Raw genomic sequence first — 13,158 nt, forward strand, 5'->3', positions numbered from 1 at the left:
TGAAACAAGAAGAAATTGAGACCCTAAATAGACCAATAACAATCAAGGAAATTGACCATGCAATAAGAAAACTACCTATAAAAAAAGCCCTGGACCAGATGGCTTTCCAGCAGAATTCTACAAGACATTTAAGGAGGAGCTTATACCAATCCTACTGAAGGTATTCCAGGCGATTGAGAAAGATGGAACTCTCCCCAAATCATTTTACGAAGCCAACATCACATTGATAACCAAGCCAGGTAAAGACCCAACAAAGAAAGAAGACTACAGGCCAATATCTTTGATGAATATAGGTACTAAAATTCTCAACAAGATCCTAGCAAACCGGATTCAACAACACATCTCAAAAATCATCCATCATGACCAGGTAGGCTTCATCCCTGGGATGCAAGGCTGGTTCAACATTCGTAAAACCATAAATGTAATTAAATATATCAACAGATGTCAAAACAAAAGCCACATGATTATGTCACTAGATGCAGAAAAAGCTTTTGACAAAATCCAGCATCCCTTCTTGATAAAAACCCTGGAACATCTAGGCATACGGGAACATACCTCAAAATAGTTATTTTTTTTTTTTTGAGTTGGAGTCTCACTCTGTCGCCCAGACAGGAGTGTAGTGGCTGCTCCTGGCCACCACAGCCTCGACCTGCTGGGCTCCGGCGATCCTTCCGCCTCAGCCTTCCGAGTAGCTGGAATTACAGGCATGCGCTACCATGCCCAGCTGATTTTTTTATTTATTGTAGAGATGAGGTCTCGCTGCCCAGGCAGGTCTTGAACACGCGGGCTCAGGCAATCCACTCACCTCAGCCTCCAAAAGGCACGGGATTATAGGCTGAACCACCGAGCCCGGCTACATACCTCAAAATAGTTAAAGCTATCTACAAGAAACCCACAGCCAGCATTCTCCTAAATGAACAAAAACCAGAACCATTTCCCCTGAAAATTGGAACAAGACAAGGATACCCACTCTCACCCCTCCAGTTCAATATAGTATTGGAAGTCCTGGGTAGAGCAATCAGAGAAGAGAAGGCAATCAGGGGCATTCAAATAGGAAAAGAGGAAGTCAAGCTATCGCTCTTTGCAGATGACATGATTGTGTACCTTGAAAACTCAAGAGAATCTGTCAAAAACCTCCTTACACTGACAAGAGACTTTGGCAAAGTCTCAGGATATAAAATAAATGTGCAAAAGACAATCGCATTTCTTTACACCAGTAATAAACAGACAGAAACTCAAATAAAAAGCACAATTCCATTCACAATAGCCACAAAAAATGAAATACCTTGGCATCTTCCTAACCAGAAACATGAAAGACCTTTACAATGAAAACTACAAAACACTGCTCAAAGAAATCAAAGATGACACAAACAAGTGGAAAAATATCCCATGCTCATGGATTGGAAGAATCAACATTGTGAAGATGTCCATCTTACCTAAGGCAATCTACAGATTTAATGCAATACCCATCAAATTAACAGCAATATTCTTCTCAGACCTAGAAAAAACACACAGGAATTCATATGGAAACACAAACGTCCAAGATTAGCCAGAACAATCCTCAGCAAAAAAAACCAAAGCAGATGGTATCACATTACCAGACTTCAAACTTTACTATAAAGCTAGAATAATCAAAACAGCTTGGGATTGGTACAGGAACAGGCATATAGACCAATGGAATAGAATTGAGATTCTAGAAGCAAAACCTCAATTTCTCAACCAACTCATCTTCGACAAATCCTCCACCACCTACCACTGGGGGAGAGGAGAACCTATTCAGTAAATGGTGCTGGGAAAACTGACTGACCACATGCAGAAGATTGAAACAGGACTCCTATCTATCCACATACACAAAAATTAACTCTAAATGGATCAGAGACCTAATGTAAAACCTCAAACCATAAGAACCTTAGAAAATGAAGGACATATCCTCATGGAAATTGGAACTGGCATCCAATTCCTGAAGAAAACCCGAAACCCATAGGCTCTAAGAGAGAAGATAGACAAGTGGGACCTCATTAAACTGACAAGCTTCTGCAAAGCCAAAGAAGCCATCAAGAGAGCAGGGAGACAGCCTACAGACTGGGAAAATATATTTGCCAACTCTAGGTCTGACAAAGGCTTAACATCTTGGATCTACAAGGAACTCAAACGTGCTGAAAAGAAAAAAACAAATAACCCCATTATAAAATGGGCAAAAGATATGAACAAACTCTTCTCAAAGGAAGACATCCGAGCAACCAACAGACACACAAAAAAATGTTCAACCTCACTAATCATCAGGGACATGCAAATCAAAACCACACTGAGATACCACCTAACTCCAGTCACAATGGCAATTATCAATAACTCAAAAAATAACAGTTGCTGGAGAGGGTGTGGCAAAAAGGGAACACTTCTACACTGTTGATGGGAGTGCAAACTAGTGCAACCTCTGTGGAAAACAGTATGGCAATTCCTAAAAACTCTAAATATTGACCTCCCATATGACCCCACAATCCCCCTACTGGGAATATACCCTGAAGACCTCAAATCACTCTATAAAAAAGATACCTCCACACGTGTGTTTATTGCAGCATTTTTCACAATAGCAAGAACCTGGAAGCAACCATGCTGCCCATCAAAAGAGAACTAGATTAAGAAAATGTGGTACATATACATGATGGAATGCTACACAGCCATAAAAAAGAACAAAATCATGAATTTCGCAGCAACCTGGATGGAACTAGAGTCCATAATACTGAGTGATCTCTCACAGAAACAAAGATCTGAGTTTCACATGTTCTCAGTCATATAGTGGACCTTGAACATCCAACATAATACCATAGAAAATGACTGACAGTGGTGGGAAACCATGGGCGGGGGAGGGTAAGGGAGATGGGATTAACGGTAATAAATATCTGTCTGGGGATGCGGAGATACCTCTTATCAACATGGGTGTCTGAACGAAGCATATTTGTATACCTAACCCTTAACTGTACCCCACAATATCATAATAAAAAATATTGATTAAAAAAGTCAAAACAAACAAAACAAACAAAAGAAGCTGTCATTATCATATAATTTTTTGACACTGTTAAGATACTTCCCCTTTTCTTCCCTTCACACTCTGTATTCCTCTCTTTTTGGGTTTCCCCCATTTACTCACTTTGAACATGACTGTGAGTTTGCCTCTTAGTTCCAATAAACAGTATCAACGTTGTCCTACAGTCTCTATTCAGCCTTAAGCTTTTCTCTGCTTAAGCCAGGTTGTTATATCATCAGTTGCAGATCAATCTATAGGTTGGTTGTCATTTGTTGGATGTCTCTCCTAACCTAATTGCCTATATTGAAAAGCGGAGGGTGAAGCCACATCATGTGGTCCCACAGAGGGACTGGAATTTGGGCAGATAAGATTACATTTGCTCCTTACAAAAGGTCCCCACAACCTGATCTTTTCCTCTTTTCTGTTTCTTACAAATTTATTCCTCTTCCACCACAGAAATAAAAACACATACCTGCATATTTAAGGACACAGTGATTACAATGCAGTCAATTTTACCTTGTCCTAACCAATTTCCCAAGACACCATATTTAGAAATGCTTAGTTGGCTTTACAGACATATATGTTGTAAAGTTAAAAGGCAGCAGACTTGGAGTGAAAACACCAAGACTCAAAGTTATATACAAAAAAGAATTTTATACAGTAACTTAATTAAACATGAATGTTCAGTAAAACAAGAGTGTTATGCTGTTACAGGGCATGGGACTCTTATGTAATGTACATTGTAAAGCACTATTAAGGTATAATATAATTGTCTTTAGGATCTACCTAGGAGTAAGTAATCACCACTTTTGCTGAGTCTGAAATATCTTAGAAACATCCAAAATTTAGCTTTGACATACGCACAGAACTACTTCAAGATGGTGACTTGTTAAAAAACCTTTCACCTTTCCACTGTGGTTTTAACTTCCTGACTCAGGAAATTCAAATGTTTACACATTACAAAAGAAATTATAGCTCATATTTTCTCAATTCTCTCATAGCTATAGGGTGTCAAGCATATTACAAAAGAAGGAAAATCTACTCAGGAGGAGTTGATAAATGATGTTACCACCCACTGAATCACTACTGTAATTCCTCCAGGAAAGAAGCTGTCTATGCATATTGCTTAAATGTCCTCAGTGCTTTTCTGAGTGGGAGCAGTAGTTAACAGCAATGCTATGCTCCTTCCTCAGTCCACTGGAGACTGGTACAAGGCGTGTCATCAGTTTCTTCCTTCTAATTTTAATTCCAAACACTTAAAATCCCGGATAAACATATGGCATTAAGAATAAAAAATGAATATAAGAAGAGTGATATGATAATCTGTTATATGAATAGTCTTATCAATTTTGCTAACCGTGGGATTTAAAATATCAGAATGAAACATATCATATTTGCATTTTCCATGAAAAAGAAATTCTTACCAACAGATGTTTTTGCAGATCATGTGATGAAAAATTTTGAACCATTTCAAAGTGCTTTATTTTTCCCAAATAATCTAATTAGTTAAATGTGTTATGAACAACCTTACTTTGTATTACCATGAAGGTGTTTAAAAAACTTGATAGTTTATAATATCTGTGATGAGCATACCACAAATATCATAGAAACTAAGTTTCCCTCAATAAAGGATCTACAATTCACACTATCCAGTAACTATTCTCTACTACCAGGTTCCAACCGATGGCTTTACTGGTTTTGAATGAACAAAAGGTAACCAAATGAGAAAATGGACTTTTGTTGTTCAGAGAAGAGAAAAATGACACTTCTCTTGAACAAGAGTGGTAACTGATAAAGATTCTTTGCTTGACCAAACTAGAGTCAAGCTTCTGAATCTGTCCCTAGGCCCAACTGTATACTTCCTTGTAAAATCAAATTTTAGCAAAGAGCCCTGCTAAGTCAGTTTAAAGAACACACACACCTTCAATATCTAAATCACCCTAGATACATGACCAAGTTATTCAACCTCTGCTATTCCCAAGTGATGGTCAGTCAGCCTGGCCTGTCTTCAGCAATAATCAAATTAAGTTGATTTAGTCAGAATGCCCCTTATTCCTAATGTTTTCTCTTGGTAATTTTCCATTTATTGGCTCCCATCTGTCCATGTTTTATTTGGAGTTGAGTCCTATCTATCTCTTCTACTATAATGTTGCAGTGGTCCCGATACCTATTTCAGTGGTATGCTTTCTTTCTATGCTTTCACAAGTGTCATTGAGTTTTTTTTCTTTGACAATTTGTCTAGTTGACTTTTATAATGAGGTATTTACTAAGTTTTTTTTTTAATATATCAACTGAGAGAAGAATGTTTCGCTACAGAAATTACTATGTAAACTTTTATTTCTTACTTACTCTACCTGTCTACATACACATCTAACACACACCAATAAGTGAGCTCTGTTTTTGTCATTCTGGCACCCAAGTTAATGAATGTTTCACTTGGATTGGTTTTTCTTCCGTCACTGCAGTAGTGGGAGGATATATGATTATTACATTAGTACATTGGTTGTATGAGTTCACATTTCATTAGTTGAAGCAAGTAATTTCCTCCAGGCAAGAAAAGTATACTCCCAGCATGTTTGCAAAGACAGGGAGAATAAAACTTTTGTGGTAAACTGTGTAAATTTTGCTTAAAATTGGTTCAATCAAGCCAGCAGTTCTTTATCCCCAAAGTTGCTTCTTTATTTTTGAAGATAATTTGAATGGAAATAAAAAGAATGGCAAAAGACAAGAAAAGCTCAATTTTAACTCTTCTGATTTTGTTCATAAGTTAAATAAAAGTGTTTTATTATGGTGAAGCATTTGCAACATTTGGCTATAATTGAAATATTATTTTGACCAGTAAAAATGCTCCATCTTTTCTCATTCCACATTTCCTAGGAAATTTTCCATATCAAGAAGAAAACACAGGTAAGGTTAAAAAAAAAAAAAGATCTTAATAATTCAAATGTCCATCTTCAATTTACCTTGCATAATACCAGAATAGAAACTTCATCACTATTTTGTAGCTTGGGGAAAAAAAGACCTCAAAGATACTTTTTCAAAGTAGATTTATTTACTTATTTATTTATTTAATTTATTTTTTTGAGTTGGAGTCTCACTCTGTCGCCCAGATTGGAGTGCAGTGGCCGCTCCTGGCCACTGTAGCCTCGACCTGCTAGGCTCCGGTGATCCTTCCGCCTCAGCCTTCCGAGTAGCTGGAAATACAGGGACGCACTACCACACCTGGCTAATTTTTTGATTTATTGGGGAGATGAGGTCTCACCGAGTTGCCCATGTGGGTCTCGAACCTGCGGGCTCAGCCAATCCACTCATCTCAGCCTTCCAAAGCGCAGGATTACAGGCTGAGCCACCGAGGCCGGCTAAAGTAGATTTATTTAAATGACATTGAATTGTGGGAGTAATCACATTGGACATTATAGTATGTATGACAGATAGATACTTTATCTCTATGTCCTGATACACAATTAATATGTTTGTAACCCCTTCCCCTTAATTGTGTGTAGAATCTCTGACTTGCTTCTAACCAATAGAATGGCTAAGGTGATAAGATATTACTCCTGTGATTACATTTGATCACACAAAACTCTTTCTTGCAAACAGACTAGCTATAGATACTCTCCTTACAGACTTGATGAAGTAAGCAGTTACTTTAGCAAAGACCACATGGCAAGAAACTAAGGGTAGCCTCCAAGAGTTGAAAGTAACCTCCAGTCAGCAGACAACAAAAAGTCAAAGCCCTCTGTCCTGCAATCATAAAGAAATAAATTCTGACAACAATCTGACAACAATGAATGGATTGGAAGAAAATTGTTTTTTAATCAAGCCTTCATGTGAGAACTAATTTGGTCAACCCCTTGATTGTACACTTGAGAGAGCCTAAGCAAAAGACCCAGCTAAGCTATGCCAAAACTATTAAGTCACAGAACTTTTTAGAAGTTCGTAAAAGTCATAAAGCAATAGAAAACCAAAATATTATGCTTATTTCCTAATAAGCTTGTCTGAAAGATTTGTGATGACAAACAGTTTAAGGAATTAATAATTCTTACATTTGTTGAGTCTACAATTTAACAATTTAAAGTGATATTACATTTTTCTTTCTTATACTTTAGAAAACACTGGTGTGAGGGTATCTTCACATATGTTCTCAACTGAAAAGCATTATCTTTTTTTCTTTAGAGAGAGATTAATAAGCACCTCAGTTCTAATACTTTCCCAGTTATGCCTTTATTATAAAGAAAACAGAATGAAGTAGATTTGACATTTCAGTGTTTCTGGTTATAAATGGAATAGTGCTAGATTAGCTAACAGCATATCACTACAGTTTGATAGTCATGGATCCTATAAATGTGTGCTACTTTTTGATGTTTGCTTTTTTTTTTGAAATGCTTTTATTATTGATGATGTTGTCCAATATTTAGAAAATCCAGAATGATTCAAAGGCAAAAATGAGTAAGAAGTCTAGTTTTCTAAAGATATATTGAAGAAAGGAACTCATTGGGAATTACTTGTTCTCCTATATTGCTGATTAATGCCTACTTGACCAAATCCTTCCTCAAAACAAAACAAAACAAAACAAAACAAACAAACAACAACAACAACAAAAAAACACTTCTCAACCCTGGACAAAATACCAAAAAACAAACAAAATATCTGCCATACTTGGGAGGGAAGAATCAAAAGAATCCTTGGAAAGAGAATAAAAGTAGGCATTTTCTAGAGGGAAATGGATAGTTGGAAGAAGAGACTACATGGATGAGTTTCCTGTTTAATGGCAGTTAGCCTAAGGGAAGTTTGAATTCAGCACCATGCTCACATAGGTTAAACCTTGATTAAAAAGTCTGTAAATTTTTCTGGCCTGGAGTTGCAGGAAATAGATCTGGGAACAATCAAAGCTGGTGGAAAATGAGGGTGGAATATTGTGAAAGAGAAAGCTAAAAAGGGAGAGAACAAAAATTCTACTTTTAAACAATGTCCAAATCTTTAGTTGATCTCTAAAGCACACTAACACTGAGTAGACTGCAGGCAGATCAATTGAGAAAAACTACATACTGAAAAGAGATTTGAGATGCTCTCAAGAGAAACTGTTTGAGTTCAACCAAGCTGACTGCTAAAATTAAAAATAAACCAAAAAAATTCCTCAGAGAAATGTAATATCAAGAGTCTCTCCAAACATAACATTCACAATATCCAGCATATAGTCCAGAACAATTTGACACTATGAACCAGGAAATATAATTCTTTTTCTAGGAGAGACAATCAAGAAAGACCAATGTTAGAACAAGCAAAGATACTAAAGTAGCTATTATAACTATACCTGTGCTTAGAGATGTAAAAAACATTTGTGCACTACCAGTGGAAAAAAAGAAATCTCAGCAAGGAAAAAAATCATAAAAAATATGGAAAACTTAGACTTGTAGAATATGTTATTGGAAATTTAAAAACAAAGAGAAAGAATGATCACTGGATAGATTTAAAAACTGAATAAAGATGGTAGAGAAGTAACCTAAAATATAGATCAATAGAAAATATATTGTTTGCAGACGTTTGATAAAGATATATTGAAAATAATTGAACAGAGTCTCAGAAGCCTTTGGAACAATATCAAAATGTCCAATGTGCCTATAATTGGAGTCCTAGAAGGAGATGAAAATATTGAACAAATAATGATTGACTACTTCTTTAATTTTTGAAGAACAAAGGCATATTCAGAAATTCTAGACGCTCAGTAAACCCTCCAGAAAAGATAATTATGAAGAGAACTATACTTTGGCATGTCATATTCAAGTTGTTGATCATCCAATATTAAAAGGAAAATTTGTAAACAGAAAAATATTGCACATTATATTTAAGAAACATGATTTAAATTTCCATTGACTTCTCATATCAGAAAAACTGGAGCCCAGTGTTTAAAGTGATATGAATAATTAATTAAAATAATTTGCATTATTAGAAGGCAGCGGTTACATCTACAATGTCTACAAGGAAGCATCAGATCATGTAAATGATCTGGGATGTGTGTGTGTGTGTGTGTGTGTGTGTCTGTGTGTGTGTGTGTGTGTGTGTGTGTGGTAGTATTCCAATCTAGCTCATTGTTATCTTATTGGAAATCAGAACCACTGTTGCCATATTTATGTTTTTTTGTTTTTTTGTTTTTTTGTTTTTTTGAGTTGGAGTCTCACTCTGTCGCCCAGACTGGAGTGTAGTGGCCGCTCCCGGCCACCGCAGCCTCGGCCTGCTGGGCTCCAGTGATCCTTCCACCTCAGCCTTCCGAGTAGCTGGAATTACAGGCATGTGCCACCACGCCCAGCTGATTTTTTGATTTATTGTAGAGATGAGGTCTCGCTGCCCAGGCGGGTCTCGAACCTGCGGGCTCAGGCAATTCACTCACCTCAGCCTCCCAAAGGTACGGGATTAAAGGCTGAGCCACCGAGCCCGGCTATATTTATGTTTTTCAAGTGAGGAGAGGAAGCTAACTTTGAATGTGAAATTTCTTGAGTTTTAGATATTGTCTCTACAATTGTTTAAAACTATTGCACCAATGAAATGTCTATGAGTTGAATGAAACTCCAGGTCACTAATAAGGGACTTCAGTTCATGAATAATGAAGCATCAGATGAAGAAAAAAAAAAAAAAAAAAAGACAGAGATTTTTAAGTAGGACAGACCAATCTATATTTTCTATCATTTACCACACAATGTGAGACTAATTTGATGGAAATTATAAAAGTCAGGGGTGGCCACATTTATTTAAGATTAAATAATCTTTTCATTATCCATACAATTTCTTTTTTACTGTAATAGATAAACATGAGAACGTTGTGGTACTATTAATATAAACATAATTACTAGAGACTTATTAGAGGAAGTATATAAAATTATCATGTACTTCTCTCACTGGTCTTAGAAGAGGCTGGCACTGAAGTTCACGCTAAGCTATAGTTAAAGGTGGTACTAAGGGTATACTTTGGTTAAATGCTTTCTCCTCCAATATGCTCTGAGCTAAGTGTTGTCATGATGTGTTATTCTTTTGCCAGTTGAATAAGGAACATGCTCAGATAACTTCTTTAATTATTCCACAGTAGTGCCAGCTTGCTGAAATAAAAATTTTTCTTTTTTTTTTTTGTAATTTTTAAACTGCATGTGGCTGATTGGATTATCCATCCTGTAGGTAGTACGAGGTACATATTATATTTGATGTTAAGACCACAAATCCCTGGAAGAAGAAACATTTAGAAGGAATTACTATACAACTAAAAAGGAATTTCAGCCTTACAAAACTTCTAAAAGATACTTTCTAAATATTTGGTCTTAAACTACACCTAAATCTTGGATAGTTTTTTTTTTTGCATGCAATAAATATTTCTCTAAAATACATGAATTGGCCATTCTATACTTGCTGGGAGGTTTCATTTTGACAATTTAGGAATAAAGACTAGAAAGTCACCTTCATAAAATGTATGTTAGAAACATGGAACACACATACAATTAACTTTTCAAAAAAGAAAGCAAAACTAAAGAGCAAAAAAAAAAAAAAAAAAAAAGAGTGGTTTGGAAATAGAATGCGCAGTCAGCAGTTTCTACTTTTAAGGAAAAACATTTCTGTTGCCCTTTTCTCCTCTGCTGTTGTTTTAAATCTCTTCTGCTTCTTTTCTTGTCTAAACTTCACACTGTCCTTCTCTGTCACATTTTCCTCATGTCCCAATCTCTTGGTTTTATTGTCTGCCTAAAAACATGTAGAGACTTTCTCTTTTAGGGAGAATCAAACTAAGAAATCACCCCTTGACCCTGCTATGCTGGTGGAATATTTAAATTTTGTTTCATTTTTATTGTTCAAATGTTTTGGAAATGTTAACATAGTCACTTGTAACTATTTCATGAAAACACAATAGAGGAAAAGTGGAGTGCATGCTGCTGGGAAGTGGAACTCTCCAGTTTAGAAGTGTCTGTGTTGCATCAGCAAATCAGCTTACCTGCGGGTTGGTTTTGTTCCCTATGCAGTAGAGATACTATTACTACTACCAAATAACTGATTTGCAAGAATGAAACGAGAAAATGCCCTCATGATCCACTTAAGCCTTACAATCCATTTATGAGGCAGGTCTTGTGAGTTCTCAGTCGCTGCATGCTCAACTGAATTTATGCTTGTTTTTTTGCTTCTTTGATTAAAGCTTACATAAGAAATATAAAGGCAAAAAATAAAGGCAAATTGCTAACTTCACCATTGTTTATAACATAAAGCAGAAACATTAAATTAGAAAGCTCACTTAAGAAGTGGCTTTAAAGTTGCTTCAGGGAGCCCATGGTCTTCTAAGAAATTACAAGAGAGGAAGAAGGGGAAATGGCAGGCAGGACTTCTGGTTCTAGCATCGTTTAAAGAATTCTGATTTTATCTGTTTTATTTTTTGTATAATATATTTTTGTACAATACATCATTGGAGGAAATGACTTTATGGCCCACAAAAAATTGTAGAGATCCTTTGGCCTAGTGCAAAAGAAAAAAAAAAAATCTAAAGCCTACAGCTAGAAGCTTTGTCTTCTACCTTACATCTTTGGTTTCATTGGCAGGATAGCTGGGATCATTAATAGTGCTGGTATTAATTTTTAAATTGCATAAAACATAATACTTCACATTTGTTGTATTACCTCTAGTGATTTCTTTAGAAAGCTTTGGCTTCCATGAACGTAATGGAAACTTACTAAGGAAGGACTATTAAACCTATAAATATATTTTACATTTACCTCCAAATACCATCAAACAAAGCTTTTAAAAATATAGAATAAATAATTTTCTTCCTCATAATGAAATTACATTGCATACAGATGTTGACATACCGGATCATCTGGATTATACTGAATAACATATTCTATCTGTCCATTTGGGCCATCATCAATGTCCGTAGCTCCATTGTCTCCTGAAAATCCTGTAAATATTGTGGTGCCAACTGGAGTGAGCTGAAAATAAAATGAAAGAAAAAAGTTTCATTTCATCAGCTGCACATCAGAAATGTTCTAGCACAAAAACCAGCTCTTTATTACACAAAGGAAGAGAAAAGTTAGCAGCTCACAACCACTAAACTGAAGCACCTCACAAGAACAATTTTGAACCTTACATAAGAGCTCTTAAAACGTCTGAAATGTCCAACTTCACAATCCTTGCTATGGGTGAAGAAATAGAAACCCTGAATGCAGTGTGAAGCGCATTTGGACTGATTGATAAGCTTTAACATCTTCACACTTGTGGAGAAAACATATCTGTTGTTTCTTCCTAAAGAACCTTGATGTATTGTTATGTATAATCTAGAATTTAGGTTGCAGAAAAAAATCTTATTTTAAAATTAAAAAACGAAACACTGAGTATACAAGGACATAAGGATGGAATATACAAGGGCATAAGGATGGAAACAGCAGACAATGGGGACTGTTAAAGGGGAAGCGGAGGTAGGAAGGTAAGGGCTAAAGAAATAACCACTGAGTACCATGCACATTATTTGGAGGACAAGATTAATAGAAACCCAAATCTCATCATCACGCAATATGTAACAAACCTGCATTTGTACCCCTTGAATCTAAAATAAATATTTTTTTCAAAAAAAGAAGTGTCTTGATTCTGAGGTTGCGATAGATTTCAGAAAATAAAACTATAAGTGAGTTGAAAAAATATGCCCATTGCCCCAACAATCACACTAGCTTGCAATCTTTGATTTAGGAAAATAATATAATTATGATTAAAGAAAGAAGTCATAAGTACAAGGAAGTTGGGTATTTATGAAACCAACCTTACTGGCAAGCATCTTCAAAAGTAAATTTTAAACAGCTGAGAATTAAATGAGAAGAGATTATTTAAGTGGTACATATAAGAACACCAGAAGACCACTGCAGGATGAACTTTGTGGAGATGTTAGTTCAAAAAATAGCCTCCAAGTTGGTGTTTCATTTTTTTAAATGCAAACTCAGTCCCAAAAGACATCTTTCCCTTGTATAAAATATCACCCATTCTATGTAGCTATGATTTGATTTTTCAAATTTCCTATTTATTTACTTACAAATAAAAATATAACTTGTATATATTTACTATGTACAATATGATGTTTCTTTTTTTTTTTTTTTTTTTGAGTTGGAGTCTCACTCTGTCAC

At 35.7% G+C, this 13,158-nt stretch overlaps 1 protein-coding gene across 1 annotated transcript in view; it reads right to left on the reverse strand.

Moving 5' to 3' along the window:
- LOC103258548 (protocadherin-15-like) overlaps positions 1–13,158 on the reverse strand; it is a gene marked incomplete at its 3' end in the record, with an annotated part of 169,198 nt that overhangs the window by 107,334 nt on the left and 48,706 nt on the right. Inside the window, exon 4 of the mRNA XM_021711428.1 lies at positions 11,857–11,976. Coding sequence (XP_021567103.1) covers positions 11,857–11,976 — 120 coding nt within the window. The remainder of the gene's footprint in view (positions 1–11,856; positions 11,977–13,158) is intronic.

This window comes from Carlito syrichta, unplaced genomic scaffold, assembly GCF_000164805.1.
Source record: "Carlito syrichta isolate Samal-C Ts95f unplaced genomic scaffold, Tarsius_syrichta-2.0.1 Scaffold302281, whole genome shotgun sequence".
Taxonomy (NCBI): domain Eukaryota; kingdom Metazoa; phylum Chordata; class Mammalia; order Primates; family Tarsiidae; genus Carlito; species Carlito syrichta.